The sequence below is a fragment of the Magnolia sinica genome, chromosome 2, assembly GCF_029962835.1.
Source record: "Magnolia sinica isolate HGM2019 chromosome 2, MsV1, whole genome shotgun sequence".
In the NCBI taxonomy this organism is placed as follows: domain Eukaryota; kingdom Viridiplantae; phylum Streptophyta; class Magnoliopsida; order Magnoliales; family Magnoliaceae; genus Magnolia; species Magnolia sinica.
Window position 1 is genome coordinate 48,786,449 of NC_080574.1, and position 26,912 is coordinate 48,813,360.

Genomic DNA, 26,912 nt, shown 5'->3' on the forward strand with positions numbered 1-26,912 from the left:
CCATAGGGTTCCTTGAGTTGAAATTAGTGAATCCCTTGGATTAGGGACTGATTACTGTGCATGTGTGGATGATTATTTCTTATCTTTGAGTATCGTTTGGTTCATAATTTTTATTGATCCAGCCCTAACATGTGTAGGCCTGGACCCGCATAGACTCTCCTTAATTGAATGTTTGGACTTCCATGTGGGATATGGAATATGTATAATTGTTTTTGAACTAACGTGATTTTAAGCCTGAAATCTCGCACATCATATTTGAATTTCATGTCCTGCATCAAACTTGCATAACAATAGTCAAGACAGCAAAAAATACAACCCCAACAGACTTACTAAATACATCGAAGATAGAAAAGAAAGCAACCCCCCATCAGTACCCTGATTAAAACCCAAGTTACAATCCCCACATAGATGTCAATTCCACAACATTTACATTTTTAATCCATGATGCCCATTCTATGACATCCCTTTTAGAATGCCACTTTGTTTCTTCCCATGGCCCTTGCTTGTTGAGGAAACATCCACGATTTCGCTCCTGCCGTATGTTCCAAAACTTGCTTTTCCTTAGGAAAGTGGATGCCATGCCAAGCCCAAAACATATCAACAACCGACTGGAGCATCACCCATATATCGTTGAAGGATGCTAAGAAGATCCAGACTTGTCGCACGAAGGGACAATGATGAATGGATGGTCAAGAGATTTTGCTTCGTTCATGCACATGAGACATATTTGGGAGAATCATAGACCTTTTTTGGAGATTGTATATAGTTAAGATGAGATTGCGCCCAATCAGCCAAACAAAGGATGCAACCTTAAGAGGTGCCCCATAGAACCAAAACGCATGGAAAAATTCCAATCCCCTTATCCCTTTGGAACCACTAATCATCTTGTAGAAAGACTTGACTGAGAATTATCTACTAAGTCAATTAGAGTATCTTTAGAAAGGCTCTTCTCCTATTTCTGATTATATCTGAATTTTTAAGGGATTATGTGATGATTTGGCTGCCATAAGTAAGCCAGTTGATCACCGAAACAAGGTGCTTGCTCTTTTAAAAGGATTAAGGCGTGGTTCTGAGTCATTCATGACTACTATGCTCAAACCACCTATTCCATCCTTTCAGGAAATCATTCTGTTACTCCAAGTGCATGAAACCTTCAAAAATATGTAATCTAATGACAGCTTTGGTGGTAACCAAAGCATGGCTTTTAGGGGCCAACATTCTCAAGGACATGAAGGGGGAAATTTTTTTCAACAAAAACGGCAAGGAAAACAAAAGTGTGTTCATGTCCGAAGGGCATGGTTCTATTCAGGCCAGACACCAACCAAATAGAGGTGGACTTTTAGAGAAAAGCCCCAATATCCACACAATGAAAAGGTGGACCAGCAGCCTAAACAACAAAAGGGCTATCTGTAAGATTTGTGGCAAATCCAACCACAGTGCCATTCATTGTTGGCATCATTTCAACCAAACCTATGAACCAGAAGCTGTCTCCCATGCTGTGGCAGCAATAAAACTCTCAGAAAGTCAAGATAATGCATGTTTTGTTCAATATCACGGTCATGACAAAATATTTGTGGGAAATGGAGTTGCTCGTGACATCACACATATTCGTTCTGCTTCTGTTCTTTGTGGAAATAATAAGCTACAATAAAATAATGTTCTGGTTGTTCCTAAAATTAAAAAGAGCTTATTATCTGCAGTCAAATGATGACTGATCACCCATATGTCTTTGAATTCTGTTCGGATGGCTTTAAAATTTTAAAAAATAAAAATAAAAAATAAAAAGAGGAAAACCAGACTAGTAGCACCGGGCAGTAGATGCATTGTATTGTATACCTGGCAGCCAAAGGACAATGGAGAGGCCTTCTTTTCAGGAATATTTCGTGTGACCAGTAATGATATATGGCATCAACAACTAGGTCATCCTCAGATGCATGCAGTTGATTTATTAAAGAGAGAACTTATTTCCAGTAAGACTTTTAAATAAAGCAGGAACTTTGCGTATCAGTTGTCAAGCAGCATGCAGATTAGATTACCATTTTTAATTTCTGATGATAAGTATGACGAACCACTTTCTAGAATTATTGTGACCTGTGGGTGCCGGCACCAGTTTTATCTCACCAGCATTTTCAATATTACGCTCCTTTTATTGATGATTGCACTTGATATACTTGGTATTTTTCCTCTGAAGCATAAATCTGACTACTTAAAATGCTTTGTATATTTTCACAAATATGTTGAGAATCAGTTTGATCGAAAAATTAAAATTTTTCAATCCAATGGAGGTAGAGAGTTCATTGGGAAAGAATTCCAAAATTATTTGTTGGGTCATTCAATTAAGCATCAAAAGTCATGTCCACATACACCAGAACAGAATGGCTTGGCTGAACGGAAGCATCAAAATATAACTGAGTTGGGACTCACTATTTCATTTCATCGAAATATCCCTAGAAGGTTTTGGGTGGAAGCCTTTGGCACAACTGTTTGGTTAATAAATCGCCTAGTCAAGTTTTGGAATGGGATAGATCCTACTAAAAATCCTTTAGAAAACAACCTGAATATGGTTCTCTTCAAGTCTTTCATTGCAGGTGTTTTCCTGAAGGGATTATGCGAAGAACAAGTTTGATCCACGGTTCCTTCCTTGTGTTTTCCTTGGCTATGGGGGGGGTATAGAAAAGAATACAGATGCTTCTACTACTGCAGAGCTAACATGGCTGTCCTTTATTTTACGGGATATTAGGCTCTACGTTCAACACCCACCAACTCTTTTTGTGATATCATGTCCGCTCTTCACATGACTATCAGTCCAGTGTTCCATGTTAGGATGAAACATATTGAGATTGATTAGCACTTTGTTCCGGAAAAAGTGGATCTCGATGCTCTTGTTACTCACTTTATCTCTTCTGAAGCACAAGTTGCAGACATTCACTAAAACTCTCACTCGATGATCTTTTGAATCCTTGTGAATCAAACTGGGCCTCTGGCCCTCTCCTCAGCGGAAATTGAGGGGGATTATAGAAGATTCTAAATCTACAGAGGATTCCAAAATCAGTCTTGAAGATCTTGACAGTGTTGCTGTGGATATGGATGAGATGTAAATAGAGATCATGTGCTGACATTGGTGTGTACTAACAAGCTAACCCAAAAAAAAAAAAAAGCCGTAAAATAGAGATCTTGTAAAGGTTATAAATTAGGGAAATAATACACAAAACAAATCACCAACTGAACAGGTGATTATTCTCCCAATGTTAGTGGTCTTCTAAAGTTCTTCAAACTCCAGTTTTCGTCGAAAGCACCATCATCATAGCATTGTCCTATCTATTTGGTGGTCAGCATTATAAATCATGTTTTGTCAATCATTTGAATTCTCACAACTGTTTGCCATAAGTTCGATGACCAGCTGCCTGCCTGACATTAACCCTATCTACCATAGTATCAAAACAATAAATGGTTATGTAATGGTAACAATGTTTTAAATAGCTAGGCTATGTTGTCATAACCCTTGATTTTCATACATACACGTGTCACATGAATACACACCTATTAACAGGATTTAAGAATTAACCACCACCTTAAGTAACGGAAATGAATGGATAGACCAAGGGGTCTGAGAAAGAGGGGTTGAAGGTTCGATTCTGAGATTCTCCCCTCCTTATCTCATCGAAAGTGGAACGGTTCTCTCCCTTCTTAAGGGAGGGACGTTCTCTCCAGGGACTTTTGAAAGCAGGAGAGAGAGAGAGAGAGAGAGAGAGAGAGAGAGAGAGAGAGGAACGCATGTGTGTGTGTGTGTGTGTGTGTAAAGAAACAAAACAAAACATGTAACATTATACAGAGATGTTTCCTTTTTTGCTTTTTGACTTGAAACATCTGTCAAGCCAGTTGTGACATGTGGAGTCTAATCCACATGGTCCACTCGATTCTTGGGGACGAAATAAGGTGGAACGCCAAAAATCAGGCCGATCTGATCACCAGGTGGGCCATACCAATCAAACAGTGGATATTGAGCGTCTACCATTTAAAAAAAAAAAAGCTTCTTGGGGCCCACGGGGGTTTCAGATCACGCTGACATTTGTACTTTCCCTTAACTATGTTAATGTAACCCACTGATCAATTTGGATCAAACATAAATGCCATAATGGGCCCTAGCCAGGCCCCAGGAAGGTTTAACGGTGGAAGAACAGTCTGCACTGTTCGTGATGGTACGATCGATCAAATCACCAACATGCTTCATTTTTGGACTCATGCCCAAACTTTGTAGCCCCAAGGCAGAAGACAGTTCGGATTCTTAGTTGGACCTGCAAGAAGAGAAAAAAAATTATGCAAGTGCCCACATCTGGAAGCGTAACAGCTCCGGACGTTGGAGTCATCCCAAGTTAAGTAGGGGCCACGGTCGTGGACCCCACCATGATGCCTATGTTATATCCCTGTTGTCCATTTCACCTTTCACCCAATAAGAGACTTGTGGTTGAAAAATCAACTCGAACAGAAACTTAAGTGGACCAAAACTAAGTAAACGGTAAGTATTGAAAGCACATTAGTGAGCCTTCGTGTGGGCCACATAAGTCTTGTATAAGGATGGAATTTTGGCCTACTAATCATATGAGTGGAACCAATCATATGACCAGCTCAGATTCCCATAGCGGGACCCATTTAAAATATATATACATAAGGTTCCAGCGCTGGAACCAAAACAGTTCATATGCTAGAACAGTATATGTTTTTTTGGTAGAGGGTCATGGGCCCCAGTATGATTTATATGTTATATCTACTTCGTCCAATCTGTTTAGAAGTCCATATAAGGCCAGGGGTGAAATTTCGGGTCAGATCCACCGTGAAAAATTAGTGGTGGTTGAACAATAATTTAATGGGAATATACATAATATAATATATAAAAAAATCAAAATATGATTTTTGTGCTGGTGGCCATCTAAATGTTGATACTATCCAATTCCTCTTCTTTTGGTCCTAGTGTGTCGGCCAATTAGGACCAAAAGAAGTTGGCCCACTAAGGGCCCAAGTCCAAAAGGCAATGGGGATTTACAGTTTAAGTGGCTCACTCTTGACCAGATCTCAGCCCACCTGAATGTTCGAGGTTGTAGGACCGTTTAATGTTTGGATTGAGGCCCACTAGCATCCCAAATAGTGGCCCATCTGCAACTCAAATCAAGCCCGTATACGGAAAAAGTTTGGGCCCAGTTGCTATCTACGTTGCAACCCAAGCCCATATCCAAATATGTTAGGCAACCTAAGTTCATATCTACTAAATGACCATGATCTAACCAGTTATTTCAGGATTGGCCAAATGGTTGTTCGTTGAATAGTCATAGATGATCTAGATTGTATGTGTTAGAACTAAGTCCAAACTAAAGTTCAAAATCAAATAAATCTTAACTGCACCGAACCATTGATTGACGATCAAATTGTCTTAAACAAACCTTATATACCCAAAATGACTTTCACTTTCGCACCGTTTGTGGATTATAGGTATTCTCTGATTTTCTCCGTTAAATTACTCCATAACTATCATCGCTAAATCGTCAGGTGAGGGATCCCAACTTGAATCCCTGGTAGGAACTTCTCAGTGGGCCTAGCCAACTCACCCTTGTACTTACAGAAAACCAAACGGATGTAACTAAAGATGAACCGATGGCGCAAAGGTCAAGAGGATGCGGCCAAGCCGGTGGAGATGACCCTCGAGACAGATGGCCCTACTTGTCAGAGGAAGAACTAGTTGCATTCTAATAGTCAAATTTCCTTTTCATTTTGTTACTTAGGATGCAAATTTGTAATAAGACCCCAAATGGGTGGGTCAATAATCGAAGTCATTTAACTTTATATGTATTATCTTCGAAGTTAGATAAGTCATTTCTTAATAGACTTTTGCCTGCTGTTATTACAATATTGTTGTTTAAGTACACATTGTGTACAAGTTACACTGCAAAACTCGAGACTGGAGCGTGTAGTTGGTTCTCAAATTTCGGGTCGTGACATATGTAGCATGTAGCCTATGCTACCTACCATAGCTTAGCCTTAATGCTACGTAGCTTCTGAAAATAGCTTAAGTCGCGTGTAGCCTACATTACATAAAAATTTGCATACACTACATGCTACGTAGACTACACTACACGCTACGTAGCTCACATTGCAAGTTATTTTTCACTGCAACATTAAAATCAATTAATATTTTCAATGATTTGTTACATTCTTCTATTTTCAATAAAAATTAGTTAGTCTTTTCAATGCTTTCAATAAAATAACATAAGTAGCAGTGTTAAATCAGTTTCATTGCATTTATACTTATTTTTACCTTATACTTAATCATTGTCCTTTCCTATTACTTAGGTTGTTTTTGGTTGCACCAAATATCATGAAATTTTGTTAAATTTCATTATTAATAAGTTTAATTTTGTGCAAAATATCGTGCATTAGTGCAACCAAGTGCAACCTTGATTAAAAATCTAACATGTAGCATGTAGCTTACGCCTCACACTTCAAAGGAGAGAACACTATGCTACATGCTCTTCACTATTTAAGTACCATTACGCATTATGGGGCCATAACCGCCGTTATGGGAAAAATAGCCCATAACATTACAGTTTTTAAATGTTATTTATTTTATTTTTTTATTTAAAAAAAAAAAAAAAAATGGTCGTAACAGCCATTACGGCCTGTGTGATAATGGTAATGATGGTGGCTGTTATGGACACCATTACCAGTATTGAATACCTTGCACTCTACTTGGGCAGGCCTGAGCCGCTACCAGGAAGAGCTGGAAGGGTGACTTTATTATTACAGGTTACATAACACACAAAGCACTAGTTTTCAATGCATGCTTGCATGAAATAGAGCAAATGGAGGCGTGCAAACTTGTACATAATAAACACATCATTGGACTTTTATGCTACATAGCTTTATGGATGGAGTATGCATGCTTTCAATATAGAACAGATATGAAACTTACATGAGACGGAGGGATGTGTTTCCCACTGAGAAGATCCAGGAGAACAGTACCAAAGCTGAAAATTACACTTTCAGGTGTGACCCTTCCTGCAAGATAGATATCATGACCCAGACCAGATTACTATACTGAGAAACAATGAATAATGTCTCATTTTACAACAGTTGTTATATCAGCTAGTCAGAAGCGTTAAATGTGCAAAAAATAAATTAATTAATTATTTAAATAAAATTTTTAAAAAAAAAAAAAAAAACAGGATGTGAAAAACAAAGGCATTTCAAACAGGAAATGGTTATCCCAATAACCATGTTTCAAACAGGATAATAGTCAACAATACCATAAAACTAAAAGAAATCAAATTGAGCAACAAGAACAAAAGAATTGAAGACCTATTTGCAAACCTTCAAGAACAATATACTGGGATATAAAACACTCACTGAATCACAGAGGTCACCTTCTGTATGGATAACACGGAGATTGCAAGGGAGAAAACACTTTATTCCAAAACGTCAACTACTTTTTTTTTTTGGGGGGGGGGGGGGGGACGGGGGATGCAGACATCTTGATACTGACCGAGTTGACTCAGTTCCGGCTCTAGTCCGTGCCAAATCCTGAGCTAACCCAATGACAGTTCCTTTCTTCTTCTTTTTGGTGTGTGTGGGTGTATCGGGGAGCAGACAAAACGAAAGGTCCACATCCTGGCCAAAAATAAGGCCACTACCACCGGCACATACACATTGCATGATCTCAGACCAAGACAAGTATCTGATAGGTCCAAAGCTGGGGATAACAATAACCCCCGTGTTTGACCCAGCCATTGAACTTGAGCATTGTTGACCGCTCAGTTAGAGTTGCATTGCAATTTTGACATGACCAAATTACCTTGATTAAAAGGAAGAGACACCAAGGAGTCTCTCCCCCGAATAGACAGCAACCATTCAAGGCATTCAATCAAGCACCTCTTTGCACCCATTCAAGTTCTATATAAGTAAGATTTTGCCAGCACGAACAACCTAATTTCTTACAAATACATTTGCTAAACCATCTCTTCTTTATATAGGCTATTAGTTTAAGGTGTTTGGTGTCATATACCAATGTTGCAAAGTATTGTGCGACAACAAGTCTTTTGACTTTCACATCTCTAATCCGGGAATAGTGAAACTCTTTCAAGGAAGACGGCTACATGGGCTCCGGGTACAATAGATGCTTTGGATTCCCTGCGATCAATTACCTATATCTTCAAGAGAGATCAATCTATTTCGTTTCATATATCTTAATTGGAAGTTGTTTATTGAATTCACAGAATTATCTTCCAATTAGAACGAATCATTATTCGATTCTAGTTGAAGTTATCAAGTTGAATTAGACAAATTATGTTAAGGATTTGTTAATTGGGGATTCCTGGACCCTTAGTTGCATTTTTATTATAGTTTTCACCCTAATTACTTCACTGGATTCCTAATTCTTAAAAACCAGATTAGTTCTAGTTGTGTTCTTAACAAACCTTTCCCTATGGATCGACCTCAGATTCATTGAGTTTATACTACATCACAACCCTGCACTTGAGGTTGAGAACAAACAATTGTCATGGCCATTACAGAAAAAATGTCTCATAACAGTCTGTAACGAGGCCGAAACAAATTTTTAAAAATAAAAAAATAAAAATGATCGTAATAGCCATTATGACCTGTATCATAATGGTAACGGTGGTGGCCTTAACCGTTATGGAACATCTTGATGGAAGGTCTCCACCGTTGGGCACAATGACGAGATAGTGCATGTCCTACCCCACATAGGAATGCAAGCATTAACGGATGTGGGTTCTTGCGTATGGCATCCAGCTGAGCACTTTTGGAGGATTGCATTGAGTTTCTAGTTCAAGAGGCCCATCATGCCTCGAATTGACTCGATTGTGTACTGGCTCTGACTAATCATTAGACCTGAGGTCATATTGGGTGCATGTATTAGGATATGGTATAAAAATCCCACATGCTCCAGCATGGGATCTACTGATTACCTCAAGGAACTAATTTGTAACTTAGTTCTTAGTGATCGGACCGTCCATCAAGTGGTTTTCTAGCCAGGGACCAAGCTTAAAAGGTTTTTAATGTTTAAACCATGGTCTTTAATGTTGATATTTTTTTTTTAAACCATTAAAATTGTTTTCTCATGCTTGATAGACATCTATGGTTGAGATCTTGTAGTCCACCTCTCAACCCAGTATGGAATTTTGGTCAAGACGGATGCCATGAGACAATGGAGGGATTTGGTCATTGTGGTACATGGATAAGGCAGGTATACATACTTTTGATGGTTTAGGGCATACCAAAGATTGTAGAGGTAAATGCATTATAATTGGTGTTCCCTTTGAAACCCCAGTTACTCCTCACAAATGGAGACAGCCTTTAACATACGGGTGTGGTTGGGTATATGTATTAGGATACAGTAAAAGAAGCTCACATATTCCAGCATGGGATCAATTGGTTACCTCGAGGAACTAATTTGTAACTTAGTTCTTAATGATCGGACCGCCCATCAAGTGGCTTTTGTAACTTAGTTCCAGCATGGGATCTATTGGTTACCTCGAGGAACTAATTTGTAACTTAGTTCTTAATGAACTAATTTGTAACTTAGTTCTTAATGACGAGTTAGTGCATATGTCCTACCCCACATAGGAATGCAAGCATTAACGGATGTGGGTTCTTACGTATGGCATCCAACTGAGCACTTTTGGAGGATTGCATTGAGTTTCTAGTTCAAGAGGCCCATCATGCCTCGATCGAATTGACTCGATTGTGTACTGGCTCTGACTAATCATTAGACCTGAGGTCATATTGGGTGCATGTATTAGGATATATAAAAAGCCCACATGCTCCAACATGGGATCTACTGATTACCTCAAGGAACTAATTTGTAACTTAGTTCTTAGTGATCAGAACGTCCATCAAGTGGTTTTCTAGCCAGGGACCAAGCTTAAAAGGTTTTTAATGTTTAATCCATGGTCTTTAATGTTGATCTTTTGTTTTAACTATTAAAATTGTTTTCTCATTCTTGATAGACATCTAATGGTTGAGATCTTGTATTCCACCTCTCAACCCAATATGGAATTTTGGTCAAGATGGATACCATGAGACAATGGAGGGATTTGGTCATTATGGTACATGGATAAGGCAGGTATACATACTTTTGATGGTTTAGGGCATACCAAAGATTGTAGAGGTAAATGCATTATAATTGGTGTTCCCTTTAAAACCCCAGTTACTCCTCACAAATGGAGACAACCTTTAACATACGAGTGTGGTTGGGTATATGTATTAGGATACAGTAAAAGAAGCCCACATATTCCAACATGGGATCTATTGGTTACCTCGAGGAACTAATTTGTAACTTAGTTCTTAATGATCGAACCGCCCATCAAGTGGCTTTCTAGCCAAGCCCCATGCTTAATAGGTTTCTATAATATTTAATCTACAGTTTTTAATCATTGATATTTTTTGAACCATTAAAATTGTTTTCTCGTGCTTGATGGACATCTAATGGTTGAGATCTTGTGGTCCACCTCTCAAGCCAGCATGGGATTTCGGTCAGGAATGGATGCCACCAGACAATGGAGGGATTTGGTCAATTTGGAGTACACAGATAATGTAGGTATACAAAATTTTGATAGTTTAGGGCATACCAGAGTTTGTAAAGGTAAATGCATTATAACCGGTGTTCCCTCTAAAACCCCAGTTCCTCCTTTCACCTCTTTTCTAGGATAGATTAGGACAAACTTCCTACTTTAGAAGAGAAGCAATGGACTAAACATGTAAATCAAATGTATGCGTGTAATTTTGATTTTATTTTTTTTTTCTTTTAAAACTTGATAGTAACAAGACAAGAATCCCAATTAGGCTTTGTTTTAAAAGTTTTAAAATTTTTATGCTTTTGTCGCATTTTGAAATTTCACTGATAACATTAACATGAGGGATATACTATGGAAATGTCATGTATTTTTCATTGAGATGTGGAATTTTATTTATTAGTGCTTTAAATAGCTTGCAGCATATAGCAAAGCGTTCGGCCCTCTATAGCATGTAGCATAAGCTATCATGTATGTAGCATAAGCTACAGGATACTTCTATTTTTAAATTAAAATAATAGAATTTTTTTTTATAAATAATAAAAATAAACATCAAAAATTAAAGAAAAAGGCTTAGAAAAAATATTTCATTTTTCAAGTAAAAGCAAGTTCAAAACAAGTTGCATGCAAGTCAAATGAATCACATCGACAAGTTTCTAAGAAAATTACCTTAGTTAATATATAATGAAAGTATCCAATACCAATAAAACACTAAAAACAATCTCAAGTTCTACATACGGGATGACCAACTTGTATGGGCGAAGGCGCAGTTAACCCGATGGTGCAGACTTTCTATTCCAACTTGTCACTGGTTTCCACATACAGGATGACCAATTAAACCTTTCATGGATTGCCCACTCCAACTAATATGGTCAATGAATTTAGAATACTGAGATCTATGAAACACTACTCTCCCTTGGCCAATGGATGTTGTGTCCAAACTCATCTTCTCTTGGTACATCAGAGGAAACCCTCTCCTTGAACCCACAAAGTATCCACATGTTTTATTAGTTCAACACACAATTAACTGCAGCCAAAGAGAAACATTCCATTAATGAATAATTGAGGTCATGCATAAAACATTGGCTTTCCAAGGTACACAATGCTAACAAGGGCTTGCCGGATTAGGCTGTTGTGAATGGTTTTCTTTTCTGAACTTGGTGGTGCATGGTGTGGTTCCACAAGACTGCAAGAAATGGCTAACAAACAAGAAATCCAATTCAACCGAAATATGATTCTTGCATGACAAGTTTGAAAGAGAATCTGATTCGATCAGATGACATGCTGAGATGCATTCTAAAAAACAGTGTAGATTTAGCAAGTGCAATGGACTGATTGATTCAATTTTGAGAAGACATTGGATTGGAGATAATCCTTTGTGATACCATGTCGGATTAGAGGCTACATTCCAAACAATGATGTTGTGTATTCATATTTATAGTTGAAGACACTCTTAACTTATCTAAGAGATATTAATATCAGATTATGCTAATCTACTCTAACAAGTTCTTTATCATTATGATTGCATACTAGATATGGAGGGAAAGGTAAAGACGATATGGGGTACCGAAGACATTGCTCACACTAAAAAAGAAGTGGCTCATTATATTCTAGAAACATCCATGCAGGTAAGGATTCCATCTGTAGATGTGGTTGTTACATAGGATACCATGATTTAATCAAATATTGGAGTCAGATTTGTGCACCCAAAATAAAATGAGACTTTTATGAAGAATGAAATCAAAGTGATGAGACATTGAAGCACTTTACAAAGTATACGGGATGAGGAGATGAGCTCTAGTTTCAATTGGCTTGGTTACCACTACATGGACCCAAGTGGGCCACATTAAAGACCCCACATGCATGATCGTTCATCTTTGAAGACCCAACACTAGGAAGATGCACGTGGGTTGCTTATTGAGGAGGTCGGACCATTGGATTGCGAGGGACACATCAATCGGACAATTGGATCTTGAGGACGCTTTGATTGGACAGTTGAATCATTATGATCTTAGATCACATTGATCGTAGACTTTAAGATGTTTTAGATTTATTTCTTTTATTTAGTTGATTATTCATGTTGGATTTATTTTGATATTTTGTTGAGCTTAGGGGGTTAAAAACAAATGTTATTTCGTTGAGCATCCTTATATGAGGATTTTCATCTAAGAGCGCCTTTTTGTAAAAAGTCCCTCTTGAGACTATAAATAGTTTGGACGCCCATCCCTAGCTCATTATTAAACATTTTGAATTATTATAATAATAATAATAATATAACTCTCTTGCTTTGAGATAGAAAATCTCTTGTGAATAGATATTAATGGTGTAATGCCAAGGTGTGAAGCCTAAACTATCCACTTTGTTTCTCTTTGAAAATGTATTTTTCTCGTCTTTCTCAAATCCTTCTTTTCTTCTACTATTTTTCTCCAAACCCTAAATCCATTTACTCTTTCCTTTTAAACCTAATCCCATTGCCCCAAACCCATCGTTTCTTATTCCTCGCTCCACCAAACCCAACCCAACCCATCACCGTCAATCCTTACACGTATAAACTACATGTCCGTACTAGTCGATCCATACGGCTGTACAGACAAGGCCATACAACCGTACGATTAGCCCCTTCTCTCTATTTTTCTTCCCTTTCTTCAATCCATCTTCATATCCCTTAAACCCTAACCTAAAACCCTAATTCCTATTCACCTATAATCCCTAGTTCTTTTAATTTCCTCAAGCCCTAGTCCCCAATTCCCTATGAAACCCTAATCCCCAATTCGATATAAAATCCTAAATTCCCAAATCCTTCCAAAGCCCTAATTCCTTTCAAATCCATAACCTTATATTCTCAAACCCTAACCCTAGATTATCATATCCATAACCTTATATACTCAAATCAGCCCCTTTGAATTAGGCCTAAGCCTATGCTAAAGCGGAAGTTCTAACTTCCATTGATCCTTTGAAATTCATGTTTTATATGGTTTAGTTTATTGAGAGATTGTGATTTAGCTTGAAATCTGAATTTTATCGTTAATTTGCTTTCTTAGATTTGTGGTAGGTTAGTACATTTTATACTTTGAATTTCTCTTTAATCCGTTCATAATTTTTTTTGCATCATATTTAGTGTAGATCACACATCCTGCATCAAATTTTGGTATCAGAGACAGGTTTAGCATAAGACTTTCATGTTTCATCTAGGTTAGGTTTCATATTATCGTCTAGGGTTAACAGTCTTCCCATTCTCATCAAATTGCATCTAGAGTCTTTAGTTCTTAGGCCTCCATTAGATTCCCGATTTAAGCCTACTCGCACTGGGCGTGGTATTGGTCTACACCCCACAATGAATTCGGAATAGCTTGCCAAGGCTATCAATGCCATCAATAACTATCTCGCGGCCATTGAGGCCCAAAGTAGAATCACCAACTGGCAACCCTCAGGAATGAGACCCATACTCGCATGACTCAAATGGAAGCTTCCCTCCAAGCAAAACCCCAACATTGGCGAAGATTGCCAATCTCAAGCAAAAAGTGAAGTTGGAGGACGTGGAAGAGGTCGTGGAAGAGGTCGTGGCTAAGGTGTTGGCCATGGTGGGGTGCGTACCCAGCCACCTCATGGAAAGCATTTAGATCACCATGATCTTGATAATTGGATAATGAAGAGTGTGAAGATTGAGGCCCCGAACTATGATGGTCACTCGGACCCCAAGGCCTTCCTCGATTGGCTTGTGAATATAGACTATTATTTTGTGTGGTACGATGTGTCCGATCGCCGTTGGGTGAGATTCACCAAGATGAAATTGGTGGGCCAAGCCAAGTTGTTTTGGACAAATCTCGAGCGAGAGATGGAGAGGTCTAGAGATAACCAAGCCTCACTGTGGGCCGAGATAAAAGAGAATTTAAAGGAAAAGTACATTCATCTCTCCTACCGCCAAAAGCTTTTGGATCAATAGCAATCCTTTCATCAAAGATCAATGCCCGTGGCTGATTACATTGCCAAATTTGATGGGTACATGATGTGTTGTAACATCGAGGACCCATTAATGACTCTTTCCCATTTTAGGATGAGCCTTCGACCCGAACTTCAACATGAGCTCATTCTTCATGACATCAGCACCCTAGAGCATGCCCATCAAGTGATGCAAGAACTTGAACGGAATCTGAAACCACAATTCATGAGGCTATTCGACTCTTGTGAATCCAACGTCAATGCCACTCCCTAGTCAACTAAGCCTAGTTTTGGGAGTCAATCCAAAGCCCCAACTGGTACTCAACCCAACAGTAGGGATGTGAGGGATAAAGGTCAAGCTAGTACCAGTTTGAGGGGAGGTGAGCATACGCGGTGTTACCAATGTTGTCAAATTGCATATGCGACCGTGTGAGATTGCATATGCCTGTGTGCATATGTGATCACACAATCACATATGCGGTCACATATATTTTTTTATTTTTTTATTTTTTTTGAAAAAATTTTTTTAAAAAAATCAGAAAAATAGGGGGAAAATAAGAAAAAAAATGAATAAAATATAAGAAGGTAGGGGGAACTTTCCTGAGTTAATAGATAAATAATTTTATACGCCCTTGCAATACATTTGAGTAAAATAAAACCAATTAAACAATGAATTAAATATTAAGTCATCAACATTTGACAACATAATTAACCAATATCAATCAACATTCAATAGTACATTCAACAATCAACATAACACACTTAGTAAGTAAACAAAATGAAGAAGCTATTTATTTAATATTGATCTAATATATACATTGATCTATTTGTCATTGTGGCATTTCATCACCACCACCATCATCATCATCACCATCATCACCCTCATCACCCGAGTCATCTCCTTATTTCACATACACTTCTTCTTCTTCTTTTGTTTCTTCATCATCTATATGTATTAATACTTCATCAACATCCAATGGCGGATCTTCAGCTTGATCATTATCATCTCCTCCTTCTATCTCTTCAATCTCTTCAACGGGTTGCCTGCTACTACTCGTCCCTCGGCTCCCCCCTATCATTCGCCTTCAAGTGGTACCTTCTCCAGGGCTCGGATGCTTTTAGAGCCTTTACCACTTGTTTTGAAAAACTTTGCGAAATGATTGTTTGTTGAACATATTTCCCTTCAGCCTTCTTTGACCAAGACTCACTTGTAAAATCGGCAAACACTACAAAGCTTCTAAGTTCTGATTATTATTATTTTTTTGCATGTAATCTTTATATTTTTAAAAAGGCTGAAGCGAAACGGGTGACTGTTGGACGTAACAAGTTACCCCCAATGCGTTTTCTCATTCGACTGAGAAGAAAGGCATGTTGTACATAAAGACCGTGATTCTTCTAGGGCGTGTTGTACATCATAGTCGTGATTCTTCTAACCCTTGCAATCACATTTATAAATAACCTACCTATATCTTCTAACATCATATCAACACAATGGGCCGTAAAGGGGGGTCCATAATAAACGACACATCTTCTCCATAAAAAGACGATCAGCCAATACATATGAGGTTGTGTTGTCTGTAATTACCTGTATAACGTATTCCTCACCAATTTCCTCAACTACATTATCTAGTAAGCTAAACAAGTATTCTCTAGTATGTGAATGACCCGATGCATTCACGGACTTCAAGAACATTGTCCTAGCTGGACAATTTACCAGAAAGGTAATGAGAGACCAACCAGATCTATCGGTCCATTCATTGGCCATGAGTGAACACCCATACATTTTTCATGATTCCTCATATTCAGTTATAAAGGATCGTGTATAATTAACTTCGGTTTTCAGGCATGTCTCCCTCATTTCATGATATGAAGGAGGTTTAAGCCCAGGTCCAAATTGACCTATAACCTCAACTATAACTTTGAAGCTTCTCGATTTAACTGCGTTGAAGGCAATGCCGGTTTGGTAAAACCACTTAGCAATATATTGAATAGTAGTTTTCTTATCTTTTTGTTTATACTGGTTTTCTAAAGTTGTTTGAGCCAGCCCTTTGCCCCGACCCATTTAATCAACCACATCCTCAGGGTGTAGTCTATACTATTTATCCATGTGCCCATGCCCTCGGGCTCTTTTCGAGGCCGTTGGTTGTAGTTGTGGTCTAGACCAGCCTGTCAAAGTAGGAGGAGTGGGACTAGCTTCATCTACATCAACTACATTTATATCTTCATATGCATCTTGTTCTATATATTCTTTGTGACGTAGGGCACTATCGCATCTCTTTCTTAATTGTTTATCCATATACTTAATGATCTCCCTTCGAATTTCCGGAGTAATTTTGTCGCATGCTTTTGCATTTGACCCCAGTAAATATGCAATGTGTTGCTTGTGCCGCGCAATACCATCGGAAGCCACATAACTCACATGCTCTATAAGTCTTATCCGAAGCACTACGATAGTGCCCATACTTCCAACCCGGGTCATTCGACATGGGTTTCAAAGATGAAGATTGGGAAGAAGACATAATGTTGGTGTGTATTGATTGTAAGTTGTAAACGAGTAAAAACTAAAGTAAATACTAAAGACTAAAGAGATGGGAAAGGGAAAGAGAGAGAGAGAGAGAGAGTTACACTTACACACTTGTGCTAGTAGTAGTAGAAACTAGAAAGGGAGAGGGAAAAGAAAAGAAGAGAGAGAGAGAGAGAGAGAGAGAGAGAGAGTTACACTTACACTTACACTTACACGAGTGGTAGAAAGGGAGGGAAAAGAAAAGGAGAAAGAGAGAGAGAGAGAGAGAGAGAGAGAGAGAGAGAGAGATAAAGAGAAAGAGAAAGTTACAATTACTTAAACTAGTAGTAGAAAGGGAGATAAGAAAAGGAGAAAGAGAGAGGGAGAGTTACACACTTACATTTGTAGTAAAAGAGGGGGGAGAGAGAGAGAGAGAGAAAGAGAGAGAGAGAGAGTTACACAACACAATTACAAAAACACAAATTACACAATCTAAAATTAGGAAATAAATTATTCACTTCTTGTCTTCACTTTTGACTTGAGTCTTGAGAATGTTGTAGACTTGTACTCTTGTAACTTGTAACTTGTAAGTAACAAACTAAAAAAAAAAATGTTAGAACTTGGAAGAAACTAGTAACAAACTAACTTGAAACTTGTAAGTTGAGTCTCTTGACTCTTGAATGTAAAGAAAGAGAGATAGAAAGATAGAGTGGTGGGTGTGTGAATATGATTATGATATTTAGAACTTGGAAGAAACTAGAAAGATATAGAAGTAGAATTAGAAAATATAATGTGAGACTTGAGTTGGTGTGAATTCAATTTCGATGTATTCTTGAATCTTGCTTCCTTTACTTTCTTGATTCTTGAATCTTGAATCCTTGTCCCTTGATTGAAACTTTGAACTTGAAAGAAATATGGAGCTTGGGTCTTGGAATTATGTAAGATAGAATGAGAGAGTGTAAGAGAGTAGAGAGAGAGTTTGAGTGCATGTAGGAGTGTTTTGATTGCCTTTTTAAAGACTAAAAAGGCAGATTAAAAATTTTTATAAAAAAAATCCCAATGGTCAAATTTCTGACCATTGGCGAATACGCAATTGCATATTCTCGCACATGTGGCATATGCGATCGCATATGTGCAGAAATCGCATATGCGATTCCCACTTTAGTGTGCGCATATGCGAATGTGCGATCGCACATGACAACACTGGGTATTATAATTGCTAAGGATAAGGTCATTTTGCTTACCAATTCTCTACAAAAGAGCGAGGTTAGGCACTCGTAATTGGTGAGTTTGATAAGGAAGCGAATGACCAAGGCGATTGTGAAGAAGAAGAATATCATCCCGAAATTGGTGCTAGTGATGAAGAAGTTGAAGGATTTGAAACCGTTCCACTTGCAGTTGTCAAATGCGCATTAGCCCAGGCTAAAGAGAGTGATGATTGGTGCAGGAATTCAATTTTTTACACTTACGTCAATTATGGTGACAAAAACTGCAATGTGATAATTGATAGTGGCAGTTGCACCAATGTGGTCTCCGCTAGCACTATATCTCGTTTGGGTTTGAAACCCGTTCCTCACCCTCAGCCCTATCGAGTTTCATGGGTTGATGCGTCATCGATGCCAATTTCTTAGCAATGTCTCATTCTCATTCAGTTTGATTCCTACAAAGACATTGTGGTGTAATGTCATGCCTATGGATGTAGGCCACATCATTTTGGGCATAGGATAAAGGTAAATCCTCTTCTGCCCAAAAGCACCTCTGAGAAGAAAGAGGACGTCAAGAAGAGTGATCCTAAAGATATAAAGAAATCCCAACCTAAGTCTCTCCACGTGATAAACACCAAGGAGTTTAAAAGGGAGACTAAAGCTGATTCGGTGGTGTATGCTCTTATGGCAAGAGAGGTCGCACCCGAAGTTAATGTAGAGTTACCACCTGAAGTGAATCCAATGTTGGAGTTTAGCAATATTTTCCCTGAGAACCTACCGAATGAACTTCCACCCATACAGGACTTTCAGCATTCCATCGATCTTGTCCCTGGGTCGACTTTACCAAACATTCCCATTTCGGTTGCCCATAGAGTATCAAAGTCCATAGATGCATTTGCACAACATATCCATGATTTGCATAATAAAATTAGAAAACGAATTAATGTGAGCAACAAAACGTATAAGATATTTGTTGATTCTCACCTAAGTTCAAAGAATTTCAAGTAGGCAATGAAGTGATGATAATCATAAGGCCAAAATGGTTTACGCAAGGAGCCATAAAGAAATTACAATTCCGTAGTGCTAGACCATATAAGATCTTGAAACGATTAGGTCTCAATGGGTATATTGTAGATCTTCCACCTAGTATGGGCATTAGTTCTACATTTAATGTGGAAGATCCTGTGTCTTTCCATGGCCCTTCCCCTAATCCTCACATGGACCTAGATGAGGACACCCAACCTGTCCCATGACCCTTGGCTATTACCAAATCCCTCTTTTCAGCATTTGCCACATTTACCACATTTACCATCTATACCTATGGGAGGAGGAGATAGAGGATATTTTGAACAAGCAAGTGGTTTCCACCAGACATGGAGGATTTCATAAATATCTTGTCAAGTGGAAGAACAGGCCAGTGTCAGATTGTGTGTGAATCACAGAGAAGGAGCTTCAGCAACTCAATCCGGACCTTTTGAACCGTTATAGCAACTTTATTTTGCTAGAGGCAATTCTTCTCAGCCTGAGGGAGTTGATGAGGACATCCGAGCACCTTATAGGGTGTACCAAAGGAGGAGGAGATTAGCTCCATTTTCACTTTGGTCTGGTGACCACTATATTGACCCAGCAAGGCCACATTAAAGACCTCAAATGCATGATCATGCATCTTCAAAGACCCTACACTAGGAAGATGCATGTGGGTTGCTAACTGAGGAGTTTGGACCGTTGGATTGCGAGGGACACGTGGATCGGACGGTTGGATCTTGAGAACACTTTGATCAAACGATTGGATCTTGAGATCTTAAATCACATTAATCATATACTTTAGGATGTTTTAGGTTTATTTCTTTTATTTAGTTGATTATTCATGTTGGATTTATTTTGATATTTTGTTAAGATTAGGGGGTTAAGAATAAATGCTATTTCAATGAGCATCTTTGTGTGAGGATTTTTATCTGAGAGCGCATTTTTTTGTAAAAAAGTCCATCTTGAAACTATAAAAGGTTTGGACATCCATCCCTAGCTCATTATTGAACATTTTGAATATAAATAAATAAACTCTCTTGCTTTGAGATAGAAAATCTCTTGGGAATGGAGATTGATGGTGTGAAGCCTAATCTATCCTCTTTGTTTCTCTTTGAAAATGTATTTTTCTCGTCTTTCTCATTTTCTTCTCAAATCCTTATTTTCTTCTATAAACCCTAAACCCCTCTACACTTTCCTTCTAAACCTAAACCCACTGCTCCAAACCCATCTTTTTTTTATTACTCCACCAAACCCAACCCAACCTATCAGCGTCAGCCCCTACACGTACGAACTACCTGCCTGTACTGTTCAATCCAAACGGTTTTATCGACAGGGTCGTACAACTATACGGTCAACCCCTTCTCTCAGTTTTTCTTCCCTTTCTTCAATCCATTTTCCTATCCCTTAAACCCTAGCCTAAAACCCTAATTCCTATTCACCTATAATCCATAGTTCTTTTAATTTCTCCAAGCCTTATTCCCCAATTCCTTATGAAACCCTAATTCCCAATTCCATATAAAATCCTAAATTACCAAATTCTACCAAAGCCCTAATTCCTTTCAAAACCTTAGATACTCAAACCCTAACCCTAGATTATCATATCCTTAACCCTAGAGAGAACAAATCAGCCCATTTGAATTAGAACTAAGCCTATGCTAAAGTGGAAGTTCTACCTTCCATTGATCCTTCAAAATTCATGTTTTATATGGTTTAGTTTATTGTGGGATTTTTATTTAGCTTGAAATCGGAATTTTATTGTTTATTTGATTTATTAGATTTGTGGTAGGTTACTATATTTTATGCTTTGAATTGCTCTTTCATCCGTTTATAAATATTTTTTTTATCATATTTAGTCTAGATTACGTGTCCTGCATCACTGGGATGACTAGTCTTCTAATTATAAGTCTTCCTCATTTCACTATATAGTGCAAGTACTATATTGATTTCAAAAAAAATCATAATGTTGCACAACCAGCTTGATGGGAAAGTTGATATTCATCAGATGTTGTTCACTAATTTGTAATTATAGGAAACAAAATGTGGATGTGGGATCATCTCTTAATGCAGGAAAATCTGTTAATAATCAATACATAGGAAAAATAAGCAATGAAACTCAAACAAGCAACAAAATCATATTTGGCTAACAAGAAAAGTAGTTACCATTTCTTAGATACTCTGGCGGCGTATAAGCAAGATTTGTGCTATAACTTCTCCCATCCCTGCTATTTTTCATAAGTCCAAAACAAGAAAGCCGCGGATCACCATCCTGCAAAGATATAAATATCAATAAGCTGATTTACACATGAAACACCCCTCAACGGTCAACTAGGGGTGCATCCCGGGCAGGTCGGGTCGGGTCGGGTTGGGTTGAAGGTCAACCCAAGCCTAACCCAACCTCAAGAATCAGCCCGAGGCCCTACCCAACCCGAGGTATTGAATACTCAACCTTAACGCAACTCGAGTTCGGTCGGGTTGCGTCGAGTTGGATCAGGCTAGCGGTAGAATCTCGACTGCACATTGTTAAGCACGCGGTCAGCATCGCCTTTAAATTACTAAAATGTCCCTTCCCGATTACTTTAATAATGCAAACTTTAAACCACTCAAAAATAATAATAATAATAAAATAAAATCATATGGAGAATTGTGCCCTACCTACTCACATCATATAAAGTTACATGTAGTATATAATACATCTAGGGTTGGATCCTGGTTGGGTCAAGTTGCCAGGGGTCGGATTGAGGATTTTGCAGCTCAAGCCTAACCCAACCTCAACCTAAAGTTCAGTTTGGGCCAGTCAGCTTCGGGTTGAGCCCAACCGAAGTTGCATCCCTACAGTCAATTGCACACTAGAAACCCTGCAAGCAGTGTCTTGAATGTAAACACAGCCCTAAAATTTGTCAAATTTTCTGACTTCCAATAAGAAAAGTCAAGAACGAAGTATGCAACCATGGCGTCGCATGCAACTGAGCCCATAGTCCAACTGGAAGGTGCTAAAGCGATGCAATCATGACATTGCATGTTCAATTCCAACATAATGACCAGAGAAGAAAACTAACCAAGAAACATCTTTGTACCCTAGTGAGTTATGAAACATTATTAAAGTTAATGCAGTCTGTCCCATAAGATCAGTATGAAACATCTTTCATTACCCCTTGTGAGTTATGACATATTGTTAAAGTTGATGTAGTCTGTCCCATCAGAATAGTATACGTGCATGAGTGGCTCCTGATTTTGTATCCATTCTAGTATACACAACAAGGTATTAAAAATACGGTTATGTAACAGATGCAAGAATCATAACAGACGTTATGTAATGGTAACATTGAGAACCGTTGTACATTACGGTTTCTTTCAAGAGGGGAGGGGGGGAGGCCTTAACAGCCATTACAGTCCGTATCATAACGGTAACAGCAGCTTTTACAATTATTGAATACCTTGATATGTAGTGCAACCATGTAGTCCACACTGTGTACATGGGCATGTCATATTCTTGGGGGCAGTCTGGTCATTATGTAATTTTTTTATTAATAAAATAAGGGAGTGGGGATATGACTGGATTTAAACACACTTTCCCCTCTTTTCTACACTTTTTTTCCTTTTTGCTCCCTCTTTCTCCAACCTATGATCTCTAGACATCAACACAGATATCAAGCAAGGTACCTTGATATTTACTCTCTTCAATTGAGACATGAAAGACACTCTCTCAGCTTAAATTGCAAGGAAAACAGTGACCCAACATTTGGACAATCACTATGTTCACTGTGAAGTGTGCCTCTACGTATTGTACTTTCTAATGGATGCTAACTCATGTATTTGCTTCCATGATAGCATATTTCATTATTTACTTCCCTACATGTTTTTCACACAACCATCAGCACCAACAATTTTCTCTGCAGAGTGCAGAGTAACTTCTCCTTGGGTATTTATGGTAGCCGAATGGATAATGAAATTCATAACATTTTAAATATGCTGTACATTCTGAATTTAGCCCATGAAAATCGTGCTAATGAGGATAAAGAAGGGGCCTCACTCATCTAATGAACTGACTGAAGGGATCGATAACCTAAAACAGAAAATCATGGAATTTTTCTTAGCTTACACCCAATATTAAAGACACCCATTTGAAAATAATGGTAAAAGGTGTTGGGCTAGGAAATCATTTAAAATTGAAGGAACAGGTATTGTTCCAAGGGATGATGTGGCAAAAGATTACCAATCTTGATCAGCTAGCAAAGATGCAATCAACTTCAACATGGTAGAGCCCCACTTTTTGTGTTAGGCTATAATGAGCTTCCCCATAGGGAAATCATTTGCAAATGGGATTCAAGTTCAGACCCACAGTGAAAATCATCTATGAGCAGGGAAATCAAAAGGAGAGTCATTTCCACCTGTACCAAAATAGGAAATCAGCAATTCACCAGAGCATGTCCATTGCCAGTTAGGACTCTGCATTCACACATTATGACGCTCCAATTTTTACTTGAATCATTCACAAAGTGATTCGGATCAAACAAAACTTTACATATATCAGCAACACTAGAAAATAATCATCATAAACAGAGCTTTGTCCTATCAATTTGGAGTGGGATTTCATGATTGCTTCACAAAAGTTCAGCAATGAGCTGCCCACCTGTCAAGCTTATTAACTAACAAAAAGAGGTTCCTTCTTTTTTCATTGGTCGAGTGCAGTCCGACTGTTGATGCAGCATTGATATCACTAGAGCTCATTGTTTTATCAAAGGTATTGTTGACAGCTTACAGCCACAGCCACATGAATTTGAGCGCTGGGTTTGAACATTTAAAATTTTCTGCTGAAGTTATCCAAATGTTGTTATTTTTTATAAAAACAATACCTGCATGATAGATAAAGAGTGAGAGAAATCCATCAAGGAGGGCAGGTAGATCTTCATCTAATTGATATTTAAGTGGCAAACATCTTAACCTTCTACTCCATCCAAACGATGCAACACTTGATCCACCTCCAAGTAATGGCACTAAACACCAGCAAACGGACCCAATAACATATGCAAATCTTTCCTCTAGGAAAGATGCAGTGCTTTAGTAGAAAAAAAAAAAACTAAGACTGTAGTCCAATTAGCTTTAGTGTTTAATTTCTGGACAAGTTCTGGAGCCAGTCCCTCAATTCTATCAGGATGCATCATGTACTGACTAAGCACAACCTATGTGATTGTGATTGTCGTAGCAAATGTTTCTAGCAACTCTCTTTCTGGAATCATTCCAAATTACCAATTGATGGCCTGTACACCAGTTTCCCTATGTGGAGGTAAATTACCCATCTTGTCTCCCTTCTGATCTTCGATGCCTATTGATATGAGATTGCACTGTATTTCTAAAAAAGTATAGTCCTCTCAATATTAGGGCTTGGTAGGGCAATGAGTGCTCTTTGAGTTTCTTCATTTGAAGAAACAAATTGGAATGGAAGTAGCTCTTGGTAGAAGGCCACGGAACTTTATGATTATGAGAATGACAACTTGAAATGTATTTCAATCAGCATGTGTGGATTGTGATTAGTTTCCTCATTCTACTTCTTAATCTTAATTCATATAGTCAACTTCTTACAATTACTAGTAACTGAAATTACCACACTTACATCTTACATCAAACATACCATGGTATGCCAAATCGGTTACGTATCAGCCGTATCGGCCGATACGTAACGGTAACGGTGCAAACCGTTACCCGTTTTGGGGCCGAAACGGCCGATTCGATTTTTTGTACCCGTATCGGCCGATACGGGACCGATACGGGGGTAACGGCCCGAAACGGTAACTTTTTTTTTTTTTTTTAGCTCTGTTTTTGCTGTTTTTTTGAAACCTCTTGCTTCCAAACTATTTCTAACTCCTTCTACTACTAATTTCGACCAACCTTAGCTAGGTATTTGATAGAAAAACACATTATATTATAGATTTTTTTGAATCAAAGCTCGGTGGGCCATTTTTCAGAAATTCGTCAAAAATAGGTATTTATACTTTTTTTAATATATTTTGCTGTTTTAATCATGTCATATGATGTGTTAATCATAGTAGAACATGTTAATGTACATTTTACAGAACATTTTACAGATTTGGGGTGCCATTTAATAATTTTTTAATATTTTTTTCTATTTACGCATGAATTTTGGCCACTTTTTTTTAAAATTCGAAAAATCAGTTTTTAATGGTTGTTTTGCTGTTTTAATCATGCCATTTGATGTATTAATCATAGTAGAACATGTTAATGTGCATTTTACAGATTTGGGGTGCCATTTTATATTTTTTTAATATTTTTTTCTATTTACGCATTTATTTTGGCCCTTTTTTTAAAAATTCGAAGAACCATTTTTAAATGATTCTTTTGCTGTTTTAATGATGTCATATGATGTGTTAATCATAGTAGAACATGTTAATGTGCATTTTACAGATTTGGGGTTCCATTTTATATATTTTTTATATTTTTTTCTATTTACGCATTTATTTTGGCCCTTTTTTTGAAAATTCGAAAAATCATTTTTTAATGATTCTTTTGCTGTTTTAATGATGCCATATGATGTGTTAATCATAGTAGAACATGTTAATATGCATTTTACAGATTTGGGGTGCCATTTTATATTTTTTTTTTTATTTTTTTCTATTTACGCATTTATTTCGGCCCTTTTTCTGAAAATTCGAAAAATCATTTTTTAATGATTCTTTTGCTGTTTTAATGATGCCATATGATGTGTTAATCATAGTAGAACATGTTAATGTGCATTTTACATATTTGGGGTGACATTTTATATTTTTATTTTTATTTTTTTCTATTTACGCATTTATTTCGGCCCTTTTTTTGAAAATTCGAAAAATCATTTTTTAATGATTCTTTTGCTGTTTTAATGATGCCATATGATGTGTTAATCATAGTAGAACATGTTAATGTGCATTTTACATATTTGGGGTGCCATTTTATATTTTTTTTCTATTTATGCATGAATTTTGGCCCTCAAAAATAATTGCAAACACCTAAATGTAAGATATTTTCATATTACATTCATTCTAATATATCTATCATTGATAGTAGATAGTTAGAAAATTAAATATATGAATTTTGTAGTCAAATTCAGGTTATCTGGTTCATAAATTCATCAGACAGTCCGATACAACTTCTCACTAAAGAGTGGACCGTTACACCACCATAAACATGTTCCAATTTATAAATGAATGCATATTTGGAATGCTTAGAATATTCCGGATTTAATCCATATTTTTTTGGCAAAAAAAAAAAAATTTGCGCCGTTACGGGCCGTTACGCCCCCGTATCACCGTTACGCCCCCGTATCCGTATCGGTTTTGGAGGTCACCGTTACGCCAACCGATACCGATACGGGACACCTTGAAACATACAGAGGGTTGCTGACTTAAAACTTCAAAGTACAATATAAACCATGAAAGCCAAGACGGTGAAAGTAAAACAAAAACAGTGTACTGCACACAAAATTTCATATGTATGCAGTAAACATAGTGTTGAGCATTCGTTTTCCGATCACCACATCCTTCACTTGTTTTTTCCTGATTTTCCTGAATCCTTTTTTGGAAAAATAAATAAATAAATAAAACCACATCTCATTTGATACGTATTTGCTTTTCGAACGGGCAAATCAGCACCCAATACCAATGTATTTGT

General features: G+C 37.7%; 1 protein-coding gene across 3 annotated transcripts in view; it reads right to left on the reverse strand.

Annotated features, from left to right (window-relative positions):
- Positions 1-26,912, reverse strand: part of LOC131237084 (serine/threonine-protein kinase BSK1-like) — a 54,819-nt gene that overhangs the window by 12,036 nt on the left and 15,871 nt on the right. For all 3 annotated transcript variants that reach the window (XM_058234735.1, XM_058234734.1, XM_058234733.1), the window contains exons 4-5: positions 21,414-21,519; positions 6,962-7,047 (exon numbers count right to left, since the gene is read on the reverse strand). In XM_058234735.1, the coding sequence (XP_058090718.1) occupies positions 6,962-7,047; positions 21,414-21,519 (192 nt within the window). The remainder of the gene's footprint in view (positions 1-6,961; positions 7,048-21,413; positions 21,520-26,912) is intronic.